General features: G+C 34.2%; 1 protein-coding gene across 7 annotated transcripts in view; it reads left to right on the top strand.

Annotated features, from left to right (window-relative positions):
- The window catches only part of MESK2 (misexpression suppressor of KSR 2), a 502,743-nt gene that overhangs the window by 149,421 nt on the left and 335,997 nt on the right, over nucleotides 1-17,325 (top strand). For 3 of the 7 annotated variants that reach the window (XR_011333492.1, XM_069833378.1, XM_069833403.1), the window contains exon 2: nucleotides 11,820-12,037. The exons of 1 other annotated variant lie outside the window; for it this stretch is intronic. Coding sequence is in view for 3 of the 6 variants with exons in the window: in XM_069833378.1 (XP_069689479.1) it covers nucleotides 11,820-12,037 (218 nt within the window). In the remaining 3 variants the exon portion in view is untranslated. Of the gene's footprint in view, nucleotides 1-197; nucleotides 439-570; nucleotides 586-11,819; nucleotides 12,038-17,325 lie in introns of those variants that run through there. 3 more of the 7 variants (XM_069833395.1, XM_069833421.1, XM_069833415.1) reach the window with 3 other exon arrangements.

Here is a 17,325-nt window from a genome sequence, read left to right as displayed (position 1 = left end):
GTATTCTTTATATACGATAATTTAATATTTAATTTTAAACTGTGAAGGGATAGAGATTGGTAAATTGTGCACTACATTTTAATTCAAAGTGCTTTAAGTTCGAAGACTAGTCACTCCAACATATTTTAAGCCATTCTTGGTTTGTGATTGTCACGTGGTAGTCAGTAACCAATCATGGCCACTCTTGTACCATTAGAAAAGGAAAACAACTGGTAGGGATACTGTCGATGTTTAGTAAGGACAGTGTAACATTACAGTGTGTAGCAGTCTGGAAAGAGTTGGAGATTGTCTTGTGAAGTGATTCTGAGACTGTCAAGCGAGTGTTCGGTTAGGTTGAAACCGTTGTTTTAACTAAGATTGTAGTGCCCTTGAAAAGTATCTCGGTCCTCTTGTAGAGTTTTTACTTCCCGAGGCGTGTCTCTTTGAATCTGCTGGAAGGTGAGTTTGTTTAATTCAATGATCATTGTGAGCACAATTAATAGAAAGTGTGTTTTATATTATCGGCAGTGTTGCTTAATGTAGTAACATATAATATAATGGAACTGAAACACCCCTTCTCTTTTGTGACAGCCACGCCCCTAATTGGTGAGTTTGTGATTGAGGTTAACTTTGATATTGGTGATTTTAAATGTTATGAATATTGCAGTGGTAGTGAATTACAGAATTGATGTTGTGTCAGAATTCTGCATGTATGACATTTGTTTCATTGTCTAGGAAAATAAATCGCAAACATATTTGATTATTTATGTATTATATTTTTTATAATCGCTGGCATTTTCGCAGAAAGCTGTAGTCAGAATAGGAAATAAGCTTAATGCATGGTTCGATAGGCATGAAGTAAAATAAAATTCTTTGTTTTTGAGAACCATTAGATTTTTTATAGAATTTTTAGTAATACTGCGTATCAAATAGTAGCTCTAAAATTATATCCCTACAGAAATATGAAAGTGAAGTTTGAAATTATAGTAATTTTGATCCAGGAAAATAAAGAAAACCTTGTCATTCAGTGTGTGACAAGAATTATGTTTTCTGTTTCAACTTTGAAAAGTTTCTTTAGGTTACTTATTAAGTAAAACACTTTACATTAGTAAATGATATGGACTTAATGATTGCCTTTTTTTTTTATCCTAGGCCATATTTGAAACATTCGGTATGTTATAAAAGTTATAACTACTATTTTTTTTTATCAAAACGCTTTAGTAACTAAATTTATGACTGCTTTTTAATGTCTGCCGTTAGTAGTACTTATTAATTGTTGAACGTTGATGGCATGTCTTTCATAATGTACACAGTGTCACTGAATTGTTTTTCAGTGGAGTATATTCGGCACATGTTGAATTTAGTTGTAATAATAGCGTTGCTTTCTTGTGTATCTTAATTGCACTGGAATGATTGTGTTGTATGCATGTGTGTAATGTATTCTTACAGTTCAGCACTAAGAATTATTTCCAATGGTTAAATCATTCTAACGTTTCATAGATTTACTCCTAATATTTTTATTACTGTTCTTTGACTGCATATGTTTGTAAATACAGTACCGGTAATCAGATATATTATTTAACAAATGCATACCGGTATGCCAAAATAGAAACTGTAACATGACTCGTATTATCCATGTTGAGAAACGAAACCTAGGTAATTATCAATACCAGTTTATTTTATTTACGGTAATTTGCTAGGAGACGTCATTGCATATAGACCACTTTTACATTAAACATAACCTTAGTGTATACAACGTATATTAAAACACTAACCTAACCTAACCTAACCTGTCACAGATTAAGGAAAAGGTTAGGTTAGGTCAGGTCAGGTTAGTTTAGGGTTTTAGCAGTATATCTTGCAAAAACAAATTTTAGGTTTAGTGTAAAAGTGGTCTATATGCAACGACGTCTCCTAGCAAATTACCTTACTTACTAGATTTTTTAAATTTCATTGACTTTTTTCAGAAAACATATTCATAAACCAAAAACTCTTTGGTAGGCTACTTGGTTGATTTCTTGACCAGTGACAGTGCAGGCAGGATCATTTCACTGAAGAAAGACGACGCTCTCCTTTAGAACTCTTGAAAGACGACGTCGATTGAATCCGAAATAATGACACTGAAATTAGAAAATAGGCTCTATGTTAATATATAAAGAACACAGGTGTGAAGATTTAACATACAGTGTTGTAATAAACGGTTAATACGGATATTCTATGATTAATTAAAGTCCATGGAATGGTTGATTCGTAGACAGAATGTGCAGTTTGTAACATTATTTTTGTTGGGAAGTATTTCTTGCAAAATAATTATACTGGCAAGAAAAAGCTTTCTAGTAATAGGTATTCTTCCATGTACTGTAGCTTTAAACTTATAGAACTTCATTAAGTGATATTTAAATTGAAAATTTAATTCGGTAATTATTCACTTTAGCGGTACTGTACATATCTACTATTTATCCATTTTTTCCTGTGTGACTTCCATGCAGCTATACTTTAGATTACCCCTCAGTTTCTGGAAATTAGTTTAGGTTAGATTATGCTCGGCCTGAAACTTCCAATTATACTTCCTCGACTTATTTTCGTGGTGTATAATACATATATTTCGGAATTAAAAGCAGAACTGTTTCTATTTACTTTCACAGACCGTTCACAATGTCTATATACCTCATTATTTATAAGTTTCAGGGCGAACCTAACCAAACTTCTGGAGAGCGAGGGGTAATCTAATCTGTAGACAGTTTAGACTAGCTGGATGGAAGTCACACAGGAAAAGGTGGATAAATTGTGGATAGGAACAATATCCAAAGTAAATAATTACGTTTAATTGTATTGTAGTAAGTAGTGATTGAAATATATTTTCCGAAATTTAAAATCTCTGCTAAGCTATAGTAATCCACAATTCCACACTAGTAGGCCTATAAATGAATGAATAAAAGGCGAGTGTTTTCGTAAAATGGGTATTTTCCCTTGACAAAAAATACAATAATCAGGTTAACTTCCTAGAAGGCGGGCAAAATCCAACATGGCTGACGAAAACTACCAAAAACCTTCTGCCAACTATGAAGTTCAAATGCCACGAAACATCACAAAATCAAACATATATTCATATTTTTAAAGAAGAACAAGCCCTTAAAAAAAATGAAAATGTTTAATTTTTCACCTTTGATTTTTTTGGCGTTTGGTGGCATTCGAACTTCATAGTTGACAGTAGTTTTCTGGCAGTTCTCGTCCGCACTTTACCCCACAAATCACTAAAACACAAAACAAAACAGTAATTTATCACCTTATCAAACAAAATTCAATCCTCATTGACGTCTTCAACGACAACCACTTCACTTCCAGTATATGATACAGGCTTCAAGGCAATCTGAACTTAAACCATGCAGACAACAAAAGAACTAAACCAACACTTTGTCGTACAATCAACTTCGCATAATTAAACCATGTATTTACACAAAATGAAATTCTCTTCGAACACTTATTACACCTTAACTTCCACGGAAAATTCAGTAAATAATTCCTTGCAACCACAGAAATACAGTTTTCTCCTCAACAGTCGACACAATTTTTATTCACCAGCGAAAGAACTAAACCAAAATTGACACAAAATGTAATACTCTGTTCTGTGTTCGCACATCTTTCACAAATATCATAAAATTATAAACTTTCAATAGCTTTAGCCATCAGACACAATATAACACCACTGACAACAAGAACAACTTACTGACGTCATTACCCATTTAAAATTAACGAAAATTCTAAAATAAATGACAACTATAACCATTCAAATTGAAAGAACATCACAGCGACATCTAGTATAAAAGCCTAGAACTAACATTGAAAAGTCACTAAAAATCACTAACATTTAACTCTAAAGTGAAAAGTTAGTAATACATACTACATCCAACTGTACCTGTTTTTTTTTTTTTTTTTTTGAAAGATGGGACATGGCAGGAGCGTTGCGATCGGAAAAATAACTGAATGTCACATAGCGTGGTAGGCCTGTTGCTATGGTAACAACGATTGAGTTGCCAAACTTACCGTTCCCACGTGGCAAGTGCTTAATAGCTCTCTTGGCGACATTTATTGTGCACACAATGTTAGCATTGGTACATTTCACCTTTAATTCTCTGTCGATTTCTGCATTGTTTTCTTACCTTAGCGTCAGTTGTCAATGAACGTTTTAATGTCAGCCATCTTAACGTCAATTGCTCGCGTCCATCAGCTGACAGCGTGGTAGTACATATTGGCAACAAAGCACTGTAGTTCCAAGCTCGGCCGCTAACTGTCATACCCCATCTTTAAAAAAAATAGGTATAGGTGCCCGTATTCATTCATTCATTCATTCATTCATTCATTCATTCATTCAATAAATGGAACCATGAACTAGGGAAATCAAGGTTGGTCAACAAGTTCCTCGTAAAGCTCTGTGACGTTTCAATATAACACAATAATTTTATTGTTCTCAAATAGTGCATAGTGAGATTATACGTTTCGATAAGAGGCTGTAAGAAATTCTAAATATTATTTACCGTTATTACCGCTAACTTTGAAGCTGCGTCGAATCCGTAGTTGCAGTAATTGTTCCAAAAACATTATCGAGTAAAACAGCGTTAACATTTTAGTGAAAAATGATTTCTTTCTGAGAAGTGTGTTTTCATTTGGGACTAATATGGTACTAGAATTTTTTATGTACTCTATCCAAGGAATAAACTGTTAAAATCTGCACAGTTATATTACTTCCACCCTATATAAAGAGGAATAGGGAGGATTCGTATAATTAATGTTACGTTATCAGTTACTTGAAATTTCTAGCAAATTTTATTAGCCAACAGTGTTGTAATGAAGATTATATTATTTTCAGCACATATCGTTGCTCACGTAAGATATAAAATGCTGCATTTCTTGCGCACAGGAAAATTCATAGAGCACATAACGATTATTCTGGTAGCGTCGGTAACACGCAACACTTCTTCACGCGAACTCTGTAAATTTAATCTCGTATTGATAGCACGTTAAAAGTTACATCATTTTAGCATTGGGAGGCCATTAAATGTAGATTTCTGTTACACTACGTATTTTACATGATCGTTGGTTCATCAGCGCTTCAATTGCAAAGAGAACTTTTAATTTTGTTAAAGACAATTGCATTATTACTAGTAGACTGGTTCAGAATGTTTTCCAAAATTGGCTTGAAGAAACTCTAAAATGCTGAAAGAATGACAAACAGTTAAGGAATAAAAATGCTAAACAGTCTTTTTGTTTCTGCGCATTTAATTAATAATAATAATAATAATAATAATAATAATAATAATAATAATAATAATAATAATAATAATAATAATCATCATCATCATAATCATAATCATAATCATAATCATAATCATCATCATCATCATCATCATCATTAGTAAAGTGATTACTTGAATATACTGAGAGAGTGAATTATCCCTCAACCACGAAAGCGGCAACTAGTCTGTCGGGTTGATGAGCTCCCACGCGCTGGTTAACGAACAGCGTGTTAGTCCACACCTGTGGAGTAACGGCTAGCGCGTCTGGCCGCGAAACCAGATGGCCCGGGTTCGATTCCCGGTTGGGGAAAGTTACTTGGTTGAGGTTTTTTCCGGGGTTTTCCCTCAACCCAATATGAGCAAATACTGAGTAACTTTCGGTGTTGGACCTCGGACTCATTTCACCAGCATTATCACCTTCATCTCATTCAGACGCTAAATAACCTAGATGTTGATAAAGCGTCGTAAAATAACCTACTAAGAAAACAGCGAGTTATGAGTGATTCGACAAATAAAGTGTTAATGTAAAACGTTCGACTCTGTCATTTACGGATCAGGATTCCTTATCTCAAATTCATACATGTGACCTTCGCCATCACCCCTGAAAGTTTGTAACGCCACCTCGGAAACATCCTGTATATTTTAATCTCATTTCTATATTATAGACTACAATTATTTTAAATCACAATTACCGCTCCAATATTGTATTAACAGACTTCGATTTGTTTTTTTTTTACTTGGTTATTTAACGACGCTGTATCGGCTACGAGGTTATTTAGCGTCGATGAGATTGGTGATAGCGAGATGAGGCCGAGGATTCGCCATAGATTACCTGACATTTGCCTTACGGTTGGGGAAAACTTCGGAAAAAACCCAACCAGGTAATCAGCCCAAGCGGGGATCGAACCTGCGCCTGAGCGCAACTAACAATTGATTATGATCGTAATATTTATTTATCAACTCTTGGCTCATTGCCTACTTATATACTATAATCAGAAATTTACACATACTGGACGCAGAAAATACCTTGAATTTAAAATAATGTAACTGGAATCAGTTCCGAGTTATTTGTTCTCCCCCGCACGTTGATTTAGGCCTACTTATTTATGTATAAACTGTAGACATCGAAATAGTCTTGACGGAGACAGCTTATGTAACAATTGAAAGAATCGATAGGAGTACAGCGTCTAGTTATGTTCCAATCCAAATACCAATGTTCAAAAGTGGAAGGAAGCGAGATTGGTGAGTTTGCATGGTGCAAGCAACGATAATATTTACGTCGACTTCTTAAAACAATGGGTATTTTAATAGCATTAGAAAATTCGCCTCATGTTTTTAGAATATCATTATATGAAGAGCTATTGTAGGCTACTTAATTAAAAACGGATATCCAGCATACTGTTATTAATCGTCTTTACTTCTTAGTTTGTTTTTCATGTTTTTCCTTCCTTTTTCTTCTTCCTTTACTGCTACTTTTTCCTTGCTTCCTTGTTTCTTTTTAACTTTACTTCCGTCTCCTTCTCGCTTTTTTCTTTCCTATCTTTTCTTTCTTTCTTCCTATTTTTCCTTCTTCATTTTTTCTTTTTCTTCCTCTATAATTTCCTGCTTTTTTATTCCCCCCTTCTTGCGTATTTTTTATTCCTTCCTTTCTTACCTATTTCCTTATTCCACACTTTTATTCTTGCTCAGATTTCCCTCTTTTCCTTTTTCTTATCTTCCGACCTTTCTTCTTTCCTTGCTTTCTTCATTCTTCTTTCCTCTTACCCTTTATTCATTCCGTCACCGTTCATTATTAATTAATTTATATACTTATTTATTAATTCATCGAATCCTTTTTCTTTGTCTCTTTTTTCCTACTCCAGCTCTTCATCTTCAGCTTCATCATGTTACTGTCACAGAATAATTATTGTAAAGTTAACAGTGCCATTGCATAGAAACTCGATAGATTATCGTTGCTTGTAAGGGTAAAATTTCCGCGTCTCTTCCCGCCTAACTCAACACCTGTGTTAAATTTGTATACGAGAGATTCTTTCATTGTAATAGAACTGCCAAAGCGTGATGCATATCGTGCGAAGGTTGACTTCGTGCTTGTAAATCCGTAAATGTGCATATTTATTAAGCTACCGATCATTGCTTCATTTACTTCCGTACATCGGATATATAGGCTGAGCCGTATGTAATGTAATATAATTTAAGGCTGTTATTGTTTGAAATATTTTAAACAAAGTTTAATATAACTTCGCTCGTTTTTCATAGCGTGTTTTGGGAAAGCCACCAATTTAATTGCCAATATGCTCAGTCAGTTTAAGAGAGCAGTGTATTATGATAATAAATGATTGAAAGAATATTAGTTTTGTCCTTTAAATGTGTAGAAATTTGATCAGAACAAATGTAACTTTTCATCCTGCAGAGAAATGTTTGTTACATTTGTTCAGATGAAATTTTGCACATTTAAAGGACAAAACTAAAATTGTTACAATCATGTATTATCATAATACACTGCCCTCTTAAATTGGCTGATCATATTGGGAATTCAATCAATGGCTTTCCCAAAAATACTTTAGGAAATGTTTCATATAAAACATTTTTCATCTCGAAAAGGAAGCAAAAACTAGCAAAATTGTATTAAACCTTTGTTTGGAATATCTCAAAGAATAACCGTCTGAAATTATGACGTTACTTAAGGTTCACTCTGTATAGTAGAGGCCTGTGGTAGTCTCAGTCTGGATTTGTGTGATAGAACTGGCTCTTTGAAAATACGAACTGTTTTTATTTCATTATACCACAGAAAGTATTGTGTTGCTGCGATATACCTATTTCGAGATTTATGCGGAAATAAAAATCTCTCATACCAAAAGAGTGATTTTGGACATGTTATTTGTCTGTTTTTATGTTTATATATAGCGATTTCTCCCAATTATTCGACAGATTTTGTTTATAATCAGTAACTACGGATCACTTTGTTTGGAAATGCTACAGATGAATATATAGCCTACATTTATAGTAAAAAGAGTTGATAAATCTCTTTTTGAAAGCATATCATATTGTCCGTCCACATCAAGGTTCATCAAATGATCTTCGTGGTCTTTTGTGTTACTTAGAATAAACCGAGAAATGAGAAGGCGAAATTGGTATGTACGGAAAAAATTTGACTATGAGAAATTAATTTATATAGCTAGTAAGTATTTCCACTTCTCGTTTTGAAGTCAGTCTGTTTCCACCCGTTTGGCCAGAAACAAATAGTGGAAAATGCCTCTTTTAAAAGGATTGTCGCTTGCAAATTTTATATTCCCCTCCCTTCTTAAAGAAAGAAGATCGAATGGAAATTTATGCCTCTACCACCATACAGTCCATCTGACTCCATTATTGAATTATTCGATATGAAATTCAATTCAATTTATTTGGCCATTAGACATAGAGTTTTAGGCTTCGTCAGAATACATTGAAAAAAAGACATATAAATACATTTACAAAAACACTAATAACAGAAACAGTAAAATTTAGGTAATACAATGAAAACATGAAATAACTTTAAACTTTTAAATTGTAGAAAACTAACTAAATTGCAATTAAAACTTATTTATTAAAATACAATGTCATACAAATTTGTGTTGAAAAACTTAGCAACAGAATAAAAGGGATTATTTAATAACCAATTGTAAAATCTAGTTTTGAAACTATTGATTGGTAATTTATAATATTGACTTGGGAGCTTATTATATAATTTCATCCCCATAATTAAAAAGTTTGTATTGCTCTTGTGTAATCTACAATATGGAATATTAATTTGTTGAGTATTTCTAATTTCATGATCATGTATATTGGCCACTAATGAGTAATTGTCGATATTTTGTCTAGTGTAAAGTACTAGATCATATATATACAGATTTATGATTGTTAAAATCCGTGATTGTCTGAAAAGTGGCCGACAATGTTCCAGATAATTTGATTTACATAAAATTCTAATGGCCTTGTTTTGTAAAATCAAGACGCTTCCAATTTTGGTTCCATTTCCCCAGAAAATTAGGGCATATCGAATTATCGACTGAAAGAAAGAAAAGTAGGCACATCTTAAATAATTTTGAGAAATGCAAGTAGATAATTTCTTTAGCAAATATAAAACTCTTGATAGCTTTGTGCATATGTACTCGATGTGCTTATCCCATGTTAAACTGGAGTCTATAAAAAGTCCCAGAAATTTTGTGTAGTTGAGTTTGTTATCCTTATTTATTAGATAGTTTAGGCTGAAAGTTAAGTTGATGGTTTTTTCTTGATTAAGCAAGAAGCCATTAGATTCAAACCATAAAGCCATCTGTATTAGAGTGTAGTTGTTGAGAGCATGTAATTGATTTAGAGCAGAGGAAGAACATAGGAAAGTAGTGTCATCTGCATACATAATTGTTATTGCTTTAATGAATTCAGGAAGATCATTTATTGCTATTAAAAATAATAGGGGACCAACTTTCCCTACTTTCAGACCAGCAAAGACCCTAGTATTGTGCGTATTGTAAAGACATCATAAACGTCTGAAAAGTGACAAAGTACATCATCCGTAATCGTGAATTAAAAATAAAAAGGAAAAGTATTTTTCTTATAATGAATAATATTACGTTCCCCTATATCACCTTCCTTGATCATGACATAAATATGCTCATTACTCATGACTTGGTTGACTTCTCGTATGTAAGTACTCAGTATTGCATATATACACATACGTTATACACTGAGTGAACAATTTATTCCACCCCTTCCCCCCCCCCCCCGGAAAGCGGCAGCTTTCACTATCGGTGGGCGTGTTCCCAAACACGCAGAATCGGTGACTCGACAAACTACGAAATGTCAATGTAAAATATTGTTAAATACAAGCAGATAAAATGTAATTCACTCATCCAAATAAAGGAACTGTATTCTGCCTTCACCATCTAGTAGAAATGAACAAAACTAACTACCGCTCTCGCTCGCTGTGTTCGTTACATTTGTCTTTCGAGTCTCGTCTCGTCTCGTCATACTCGTGCACTTCGAGTTTCATTCTCGAAATAGCATTTGGTCGGCAAGGAAAGATTTCGTAACTTTGAATAACGTACATCATTGAAATAAATAACATTATAAATGTTCAAATGAGACAAAAAGACAAAACAGAACAGTATCTTAGTTATCAAAATGATCTGGTTCTACTGGGTGTTCATTTCAAAGTGTGTCATGACGTCACTGTTGTGAGTCAGCGATTTGAAGCGAGTTTCAGCTTTTATGTCAGAGAAGTTGCCTATTAATCAAGGCGTTCAATCTGAACTTGAGAACGTGTACGGTATAACTTGAATGTCGTAGCAACAGATGGCGGTCTGTACTGTCTGTGTGCTACCATAACCTCTTTCGAACTGTGTTTTGCGCGGCCAAGTCGTACGCAGGGTTTTTGTTATCATCGGTTGCGTACGGCAACATTCCACAATACAAATCAAATGCTCCGTGTCCATGTTGACCGTCGAAGTTAATGTCAACAAATACGTAATTAATCGTCTTAACCCTCTCCCCATATCCCAACAGTAAGAAAAAAACCCACCTCAGTACGTGTTTCCAAACAGTTCACATTCCTGCCACTACCGGCGTTTCCGTACATAGGCCTATCAGTAAGTAGGCTGCTCTTCAGAATGAACGCCGTACTTGCTATGCAACTTCTCTGACACATAGGTAGTACACCTCTGCGAAAGTGTAGGAAGATTGAATTCTCTAGGCTCATCGACTAGCCATATGACGGCATACAGCGAGCCATGACACACTTTGAACTGAATACCCAGAATTATATGATATTACCTATGGTTATATAAATAGAAAAAAGAACAATTCTCAAATAAATGTGCATTTCTAAGAAATATAAAACATAAATTTAATATATTTTTACTTGAGATTGCACACTTGATCTCAAGCATATGAAAAGGAAAGTCCTAATCTTTTAATAAGGGCCTAGTAATTAAATAAAGATTGGGGAACGGATTATTATACACTGAAAGGTAGAGATGATGTTTCAAATAGGGAGGTATAAACAACTGTGGCGATTGAAGGCTGCTTGACGTTCGGGACTTCGGGAGTGATCAATCTCGGCGTCTCGAAACACTCACAAGCAGTCTTTACGTCAAGACGCGACGTATAGAACATTGTCGTGCTGGTTTTCGGCTTTGCGGGCGCTGTTAGTCTTGCTTTCTCGATCGTTGTTCATCTCTACCATCTAGTCTTGCCTTCCTCTCAGACTGATGAGATCCGTGAGCTTGACAGAGACTTCGACGTACTGTACGTTGCATAGTCCCTTGTTGATATCAATGTTGCCTTTTTTAGGCCGGGAGTAAATTTGGCTCACCCTATGTGTATGGAATGTAGGTGCATATTATAAATGCCATTTCTTCATATTTCTCTTTAAAATTCTTAGTGCTGGACTGGTTTATGTATTTTGTTTTTGCAATTGTTTGTGCACGGTTTTCATTTTGCATAATATGTTTTGTTTTTATTTGTATGTTGATGTTTATTTTGGGTTTGTTTACGTTTGCACGCGTGCAGGCACCTGGAAACATGCCGTCTGGTATAGGCACCTCATACAGGTCACTTGCTGATGACGTGTACAAGACTACCACCATAGCAGAGAACAAGTTTAGTGTCATTGAATCTGTGAAGAAAGCATTTAGCTTCACTGGGCCCCAAACCAGGCGCTCCGACCCTCTCATTTTGAGAGTTCAAAACGAGCCCCGCGTGGAGCCCGCTTCAGGGATGGCCAACAGGTAAAACTACCCTTGTTCCATCCCTCTGCTGCCAGGAGCTATTTGCTCGAGCAGTGATTTGTCATGTTTCTTGTAACCTTCGGCGTGGTGTGTGAGAGTTTGTTTTTAATTAACCCTTTAACAAGTCCATATTTCATCTCTACAATCTTATTTCTGCAATAATAATTATTTTTGTTTGGGATTTCTTACAAGTATTAAATTATATTGTTAAATTTGATCAAATTATGCTGTGATATCGGGAAGATAGAGTTAAAACTTCTCAGAGCTATTTTCTCTCTCATTTAGGTAATTATTTACTGCGTGTTTTCTCCACGAAATTTATTTAGAACTGCTTGATTTTACTTGTGGAGTACTTGCAAGCTACTAAAATTGAGCGGAAAGCAATAATAGGTCTAACTAACTCTATAACCTTGTCAGAGTCCTTGATCTCCTGTCGGTTATCTATCCCCTCTCTAACCCGCTCTAACTAGGAGAGGCTCGTGACAGAAACAGTTTAGCTGTGGCGCATGCGTGGACCTCTCATGCAGTGTCAGCGTGATCTTTACCTGGATTTATTTTTGCGTGTACATTCCAGATCAAATCAAAAAGTCCCCTTCGTGTTCCGGTTACACATGTTGCATATATGAAGGTTAGGTTTGGTTAGTTTAGATTTTTATGAACCAAGTTCGCGCATTTCGCGCATGCGCAAACAGCTAAGATGATCCTGTCGCGAGCCGCACTTCTCTAACCTTGTCACATTCCTCGGGCCCGCGTCAATTGGCTATCCCTTCGTCTAACCTAACCCAACAGCAATATTTACAAAAATATATGCTGGCGGAGGGTAAAATATAGTGCAATATGATCATCCATGATCAGACACTATCACTAGTATGTGCCAAATACGATAAACCTACAACACACTAACTTCAGTTATCCCCTGTCAATTATACCGTTTATTTGTTAAGAAATTGAAAACGGTATGTTCCACATGAATATGTTAGGACAGCTAAATTTATTTCCAGAGCATTGTTAAATATGGTTTACTAATGTGGAATAATAGTTGTCAAGTAAAAGATAGTTTTAGTTCGAAAAAGAGCAATAAGAGCCATAACTGGTTCGTCTTCAATTGCTCACAATAAACAGTTATTTATAGAAGAGGAAATCATGACTGTAACTGGGCTATATATCCTTGAAGACACTATATATGGTTGTGAAATGACTGAAATGAGAAATTCTAATGAGATTACAATTTTTTTACACTCATATGGTCTTGGGAAGAATAATTACTTTGACATTCCTAAAAGTAGACTGTCAAAAACAATGAAAAATTGCACGATTAGTGCAATAAGTTCATCTTGAATAGAATGACTTAAAACAATTTGTTCTCTGGTTGGCTGACCCAGAAGGCATTTTACATTAATAACGAATTCTTAGATTGAAACAATATTTTGTTTTAATTATCTGTAATTTTTTTTTTGTCTGTCCGTTATTGTTGAGCAAAAGCCTTTGATTCCGTGGAATGTAATAAATTTATATAAAATATCCAATTTTATATACCTTAAAGTCGTAAATACTAACTAGATAAAATGAAAGCTATTGCTTTCCACTCAATTTTTTGGTAGTTTGTATGTATTCCCCAAGTCAAGTCAAGGCGTTCTGAATGAATTTCGTCGAGAAAACGCGCTCTCAGCTAAAGTAAACAATTGTCTCGCTTTATATTGCATCAATAGCTGTTCCGAAAATGGTCCTAAATATATTTGAAATTCCGCGAAGCTGTTCTCAGTTTATGCTTTACCACCAAAGATCATAAACAAAATGAATTGCACTAAATGAAATAATTTATTTTAAGATTTTGGTCTAAAAATAGATGCATAAATTAAAGAGCATAGCCTTGACTTTATAGCGACGGATAATTTAATTGCGCAACAACAAGATTAGATAATGCAGTCGTTAAAATTTCATCGAATATTACATTTGATGTCATCATTTTTTATCGTCTCTGAAAGCAAAAACTGATTTTTCTTTTTTCATTGTTTTTCTTTCACAGTTTCTCCAAAATCACTTCTACTTTAAAAGATTTTGAATTCATGTTCTTACACCGGTATGTGTCTGAAAGTTAAGCTTCTGTCTTCGTATCTCAGATTGTTTTAAATAATGTCCCTGGCCACGTAATATGCCAGGCTGTTTGGTTGAAATAATTCAAATTAATTAAACATTTTAATCATTGCTGATTACAATTAAATATAAATTCAGTTTCTCAGGTCTGCAAAAGTCCCCTTGACATTAAAACAAAAAAGCATAAGATGCGGAGTGAGCCTAAATTAGTGTCAGAATTTTTAGTATTGGCATTTTTATCATAATTTTTTGCTATGTACAATAATACGCAATATAGGGAAGGCGATAGAGTTTTGTTACCGGTTATGTAGTATCATAGGTGTTCACTTGAAGCGCCACTTGTATAAAATGGCGACTTTTACACGTTTGGAACGAGTTTGGTGTGTGTTTAGTTTCTCGAAGCAAATTGTTCTACACGAATGCAAAGAAAATTTCGTACTAAATTTGGCCGCTGTTACAGGAATTTTGCTGACACGAGATGTAGTATAAGCCAAACGAAGAAAGCATGATTTAAGACTATTTCGATTAGGTTTTTAAATATAGTGCAGTATAGAGATGAACAAAACTAACGCCGCTGTCGCTCGCTGTGTTCGTTGGATTTGTCTTTCGAGTCTCGTCTCGTCTCGTCTCGTCTCGTCTCGTCTCGTCTCGTCTCGTCTCCTCTCGTCTCGTCATTCCCGAAATAGCATTTGGTCGGCGTGGAAAGATTTCGTAACTTTGAATAACATACATCATTGAAATAGATAACATTATAAATGTTTAAATGAGACAAAAGACAAAACAGAACAGTATCTTAGTTATCAAAATTTCTGGTTCTGTTATATGATAATATTACCTATGGTTATGTAAATGAAAAAAAAAAACATTCTCAAATAAATTTGCATTTCTAAGAAACATAAAACGTAACATTAATATCTTTTTTACTTGAAATTGCACACTTGATCTCAAACATATGAAAAGAAAATTCCTAGCATTTTAATAAGGACCTAGTAATTAAATAAAGACTGAGGAAGGATTATTATACAATGAAAGGTAGAGATGGTTTCAAATAGGCTACTTTATTATTTATACATATATAACAGTTGCCGAAGTAGATAAACGTTGTCAGGTATAAACAACTTTGGCGATTCAAGGCTGATGGACGTTCGGGACTTCAGGAGTGATCAATCTCGGCGTCTCGAAATCCTCACAAGCAGTCTTTACGTCAACGATGCGACGTATAGAACATTGTCGTGCGGGTTTTCGGCTTTGCGGGCGCTGTTAATCTTGCTTTTTCGATTGTTGTTCATCTCTAGTGCAGTAGTATTTGTTTATACCTGCGTGATATCTGTTTTGTAAACAATAACGCACACTGAGCTCTTTCTGAACTTATAAAAGTCGCCAATTTATATCCTACGGCCCCGGAGTCCAAGCAGACGCCGGTGATGGTGCATATAATCGAAAAAAAAAAAACTTGTTCGCCGTTTACATCGACAGATTACATAACCACTTATACAGAATATGTTGTTTTATGAATATTAGAAGTTATAATGCTATTTGGCTTACTCTGTGTGTATTTCTGTAAACTATGGAGTTCAAAAATGATATGATGACTGTTATTCAAACGGAATTTAAATAAGTGAGATACTCAGCCATTTTGTAGGTATATGGCTGCTTTAGAACTTATTGAGTAACAACAAAAATTATTCAAATTGTGGAAAAGAATTCTCTTATTTCGAACTATGCAGTATTCAAGTGAAACCGTAACAATCCACTTAACAAATTGGACTTTTCGGAAGTGTGTTCCAATGAGCAGAGTAAAATTATGCAAATACTTCACTTCTCCGTCTTCATAGATCTGTGGCGAGTAAGGTCATTGCTAGACCCGGATTATTTTGGATCGTGGCCAGAAATTTCACAATCTTATGCCAGACAGAGCAGCAGTAACTGCTGAAAAATTACCTTACACTTAACATTTAAAGGGTGATTTTATAGATGAATATGAGTTAGTTGGCACGCATTTCTGGTGACTTCGACATTCTGTTACTTTCATTTTTTTTAACGTAGGTAAGTCAGAATGACCCAATGCTTATAAATTTTGTGTGATAATTAAAATCAGATCGTGTTTCTATGTGGATCTATTGTCAAATTTCATTGCCTCATTGCAAGGAAATTGATAAAAATATAATGTAGTATTTGGAGCTGTGATTATATTAATTCTAGCTTTACTACAAGTTGTGTACACTTGATTATTTTGAATTATTGCCTGTGTATCATAAACAAAAGTTATTAAATGTGATTTTTTTGGTGTAATATATTAAATTTAATACAAAATTGAAATAATGTATTCTAATACGTAACTCTGTACAAGTTTGTTATATATTATTTTTCGATGTGACACCCATTTCTATTTAACGTAATTTAAATAAATACATTTTCCACATTTTACATTTATTAAACAAGAAAAAGATTTACCTGTTTCTTTGAACCTTGGATAACATTTTTACAATGATAATTGAAGTAATCTTTTTAAATGAAAAGAAAAAACAAATTTTGTATCTGATAATTATGCAGAAGAAATCCCAAAATATTCCGCAAAACACTTGGCAAGTGTTGTCTCCAATAACTTATTTTTTTTAATATTGCCTTATTAATACTCTGAACAAACGAACACAGTTTAGACTGCTATATACAGAAATATAAGCAATATTGAAACTAATGTTTTGTCTATTAGGATAGCGACGTTCTTAGTGTAGGTTGTTTTGAATTAACGATCAGTGTATAAAAAATTAGATTCTCTTGTGTTTTAAAAAAAATTCTTGTGACTTAATTTAAATGCACATTCTATTTGATGAAAAATATTTAGACACATATACAGGGTGGAAGTGAAATAACCCTGCAGATTTTCGGAGCGAATAGCTCATGTTGTATGTAACAAAAAATTGTAATGCCATATTGGCGGAAAGTTCATAGTTTTTCTTTTTTCAGAAAAAAATCGTTCCAAATGTTTAACATCCTTTTATTCGGTAACAATTGCTATTAGGATCGTGATTTTTGTCCATATCGACAAATTTACCTCTTACATCTGTATTACGAGAAGAGAGAAGTGTGTGTTAACGGCGATGTTGCCAGACTGCCGAAACTTCCAACTTAATTTTCTAATTAACCGTGGATTTTATTTATAAAACAATACAGGTTTTCTATTCATTTAAGTG

Source organism: Periplaneta americana, chromosome 1 (genome assembly GCF_040183065.1).
Source record: "Periplaneta americana isolate PAMFEO1 chromosome 1, P.americana_PAMFEO1_priV1, whole genome shotgun sequence".
In the NCBI taxonomy this organism is placed as follows: Eukaryota; Metazoa; Arthropoda; class Insecta; order Blattodea; family Blattidae; genus Periplaneta; species Periplaneta americana.
The sequence above is the reverse complement of the archived record's forward strand: the minus strand, read 5'-3'. Positions and strand labels throughout refer to the sequence as shown.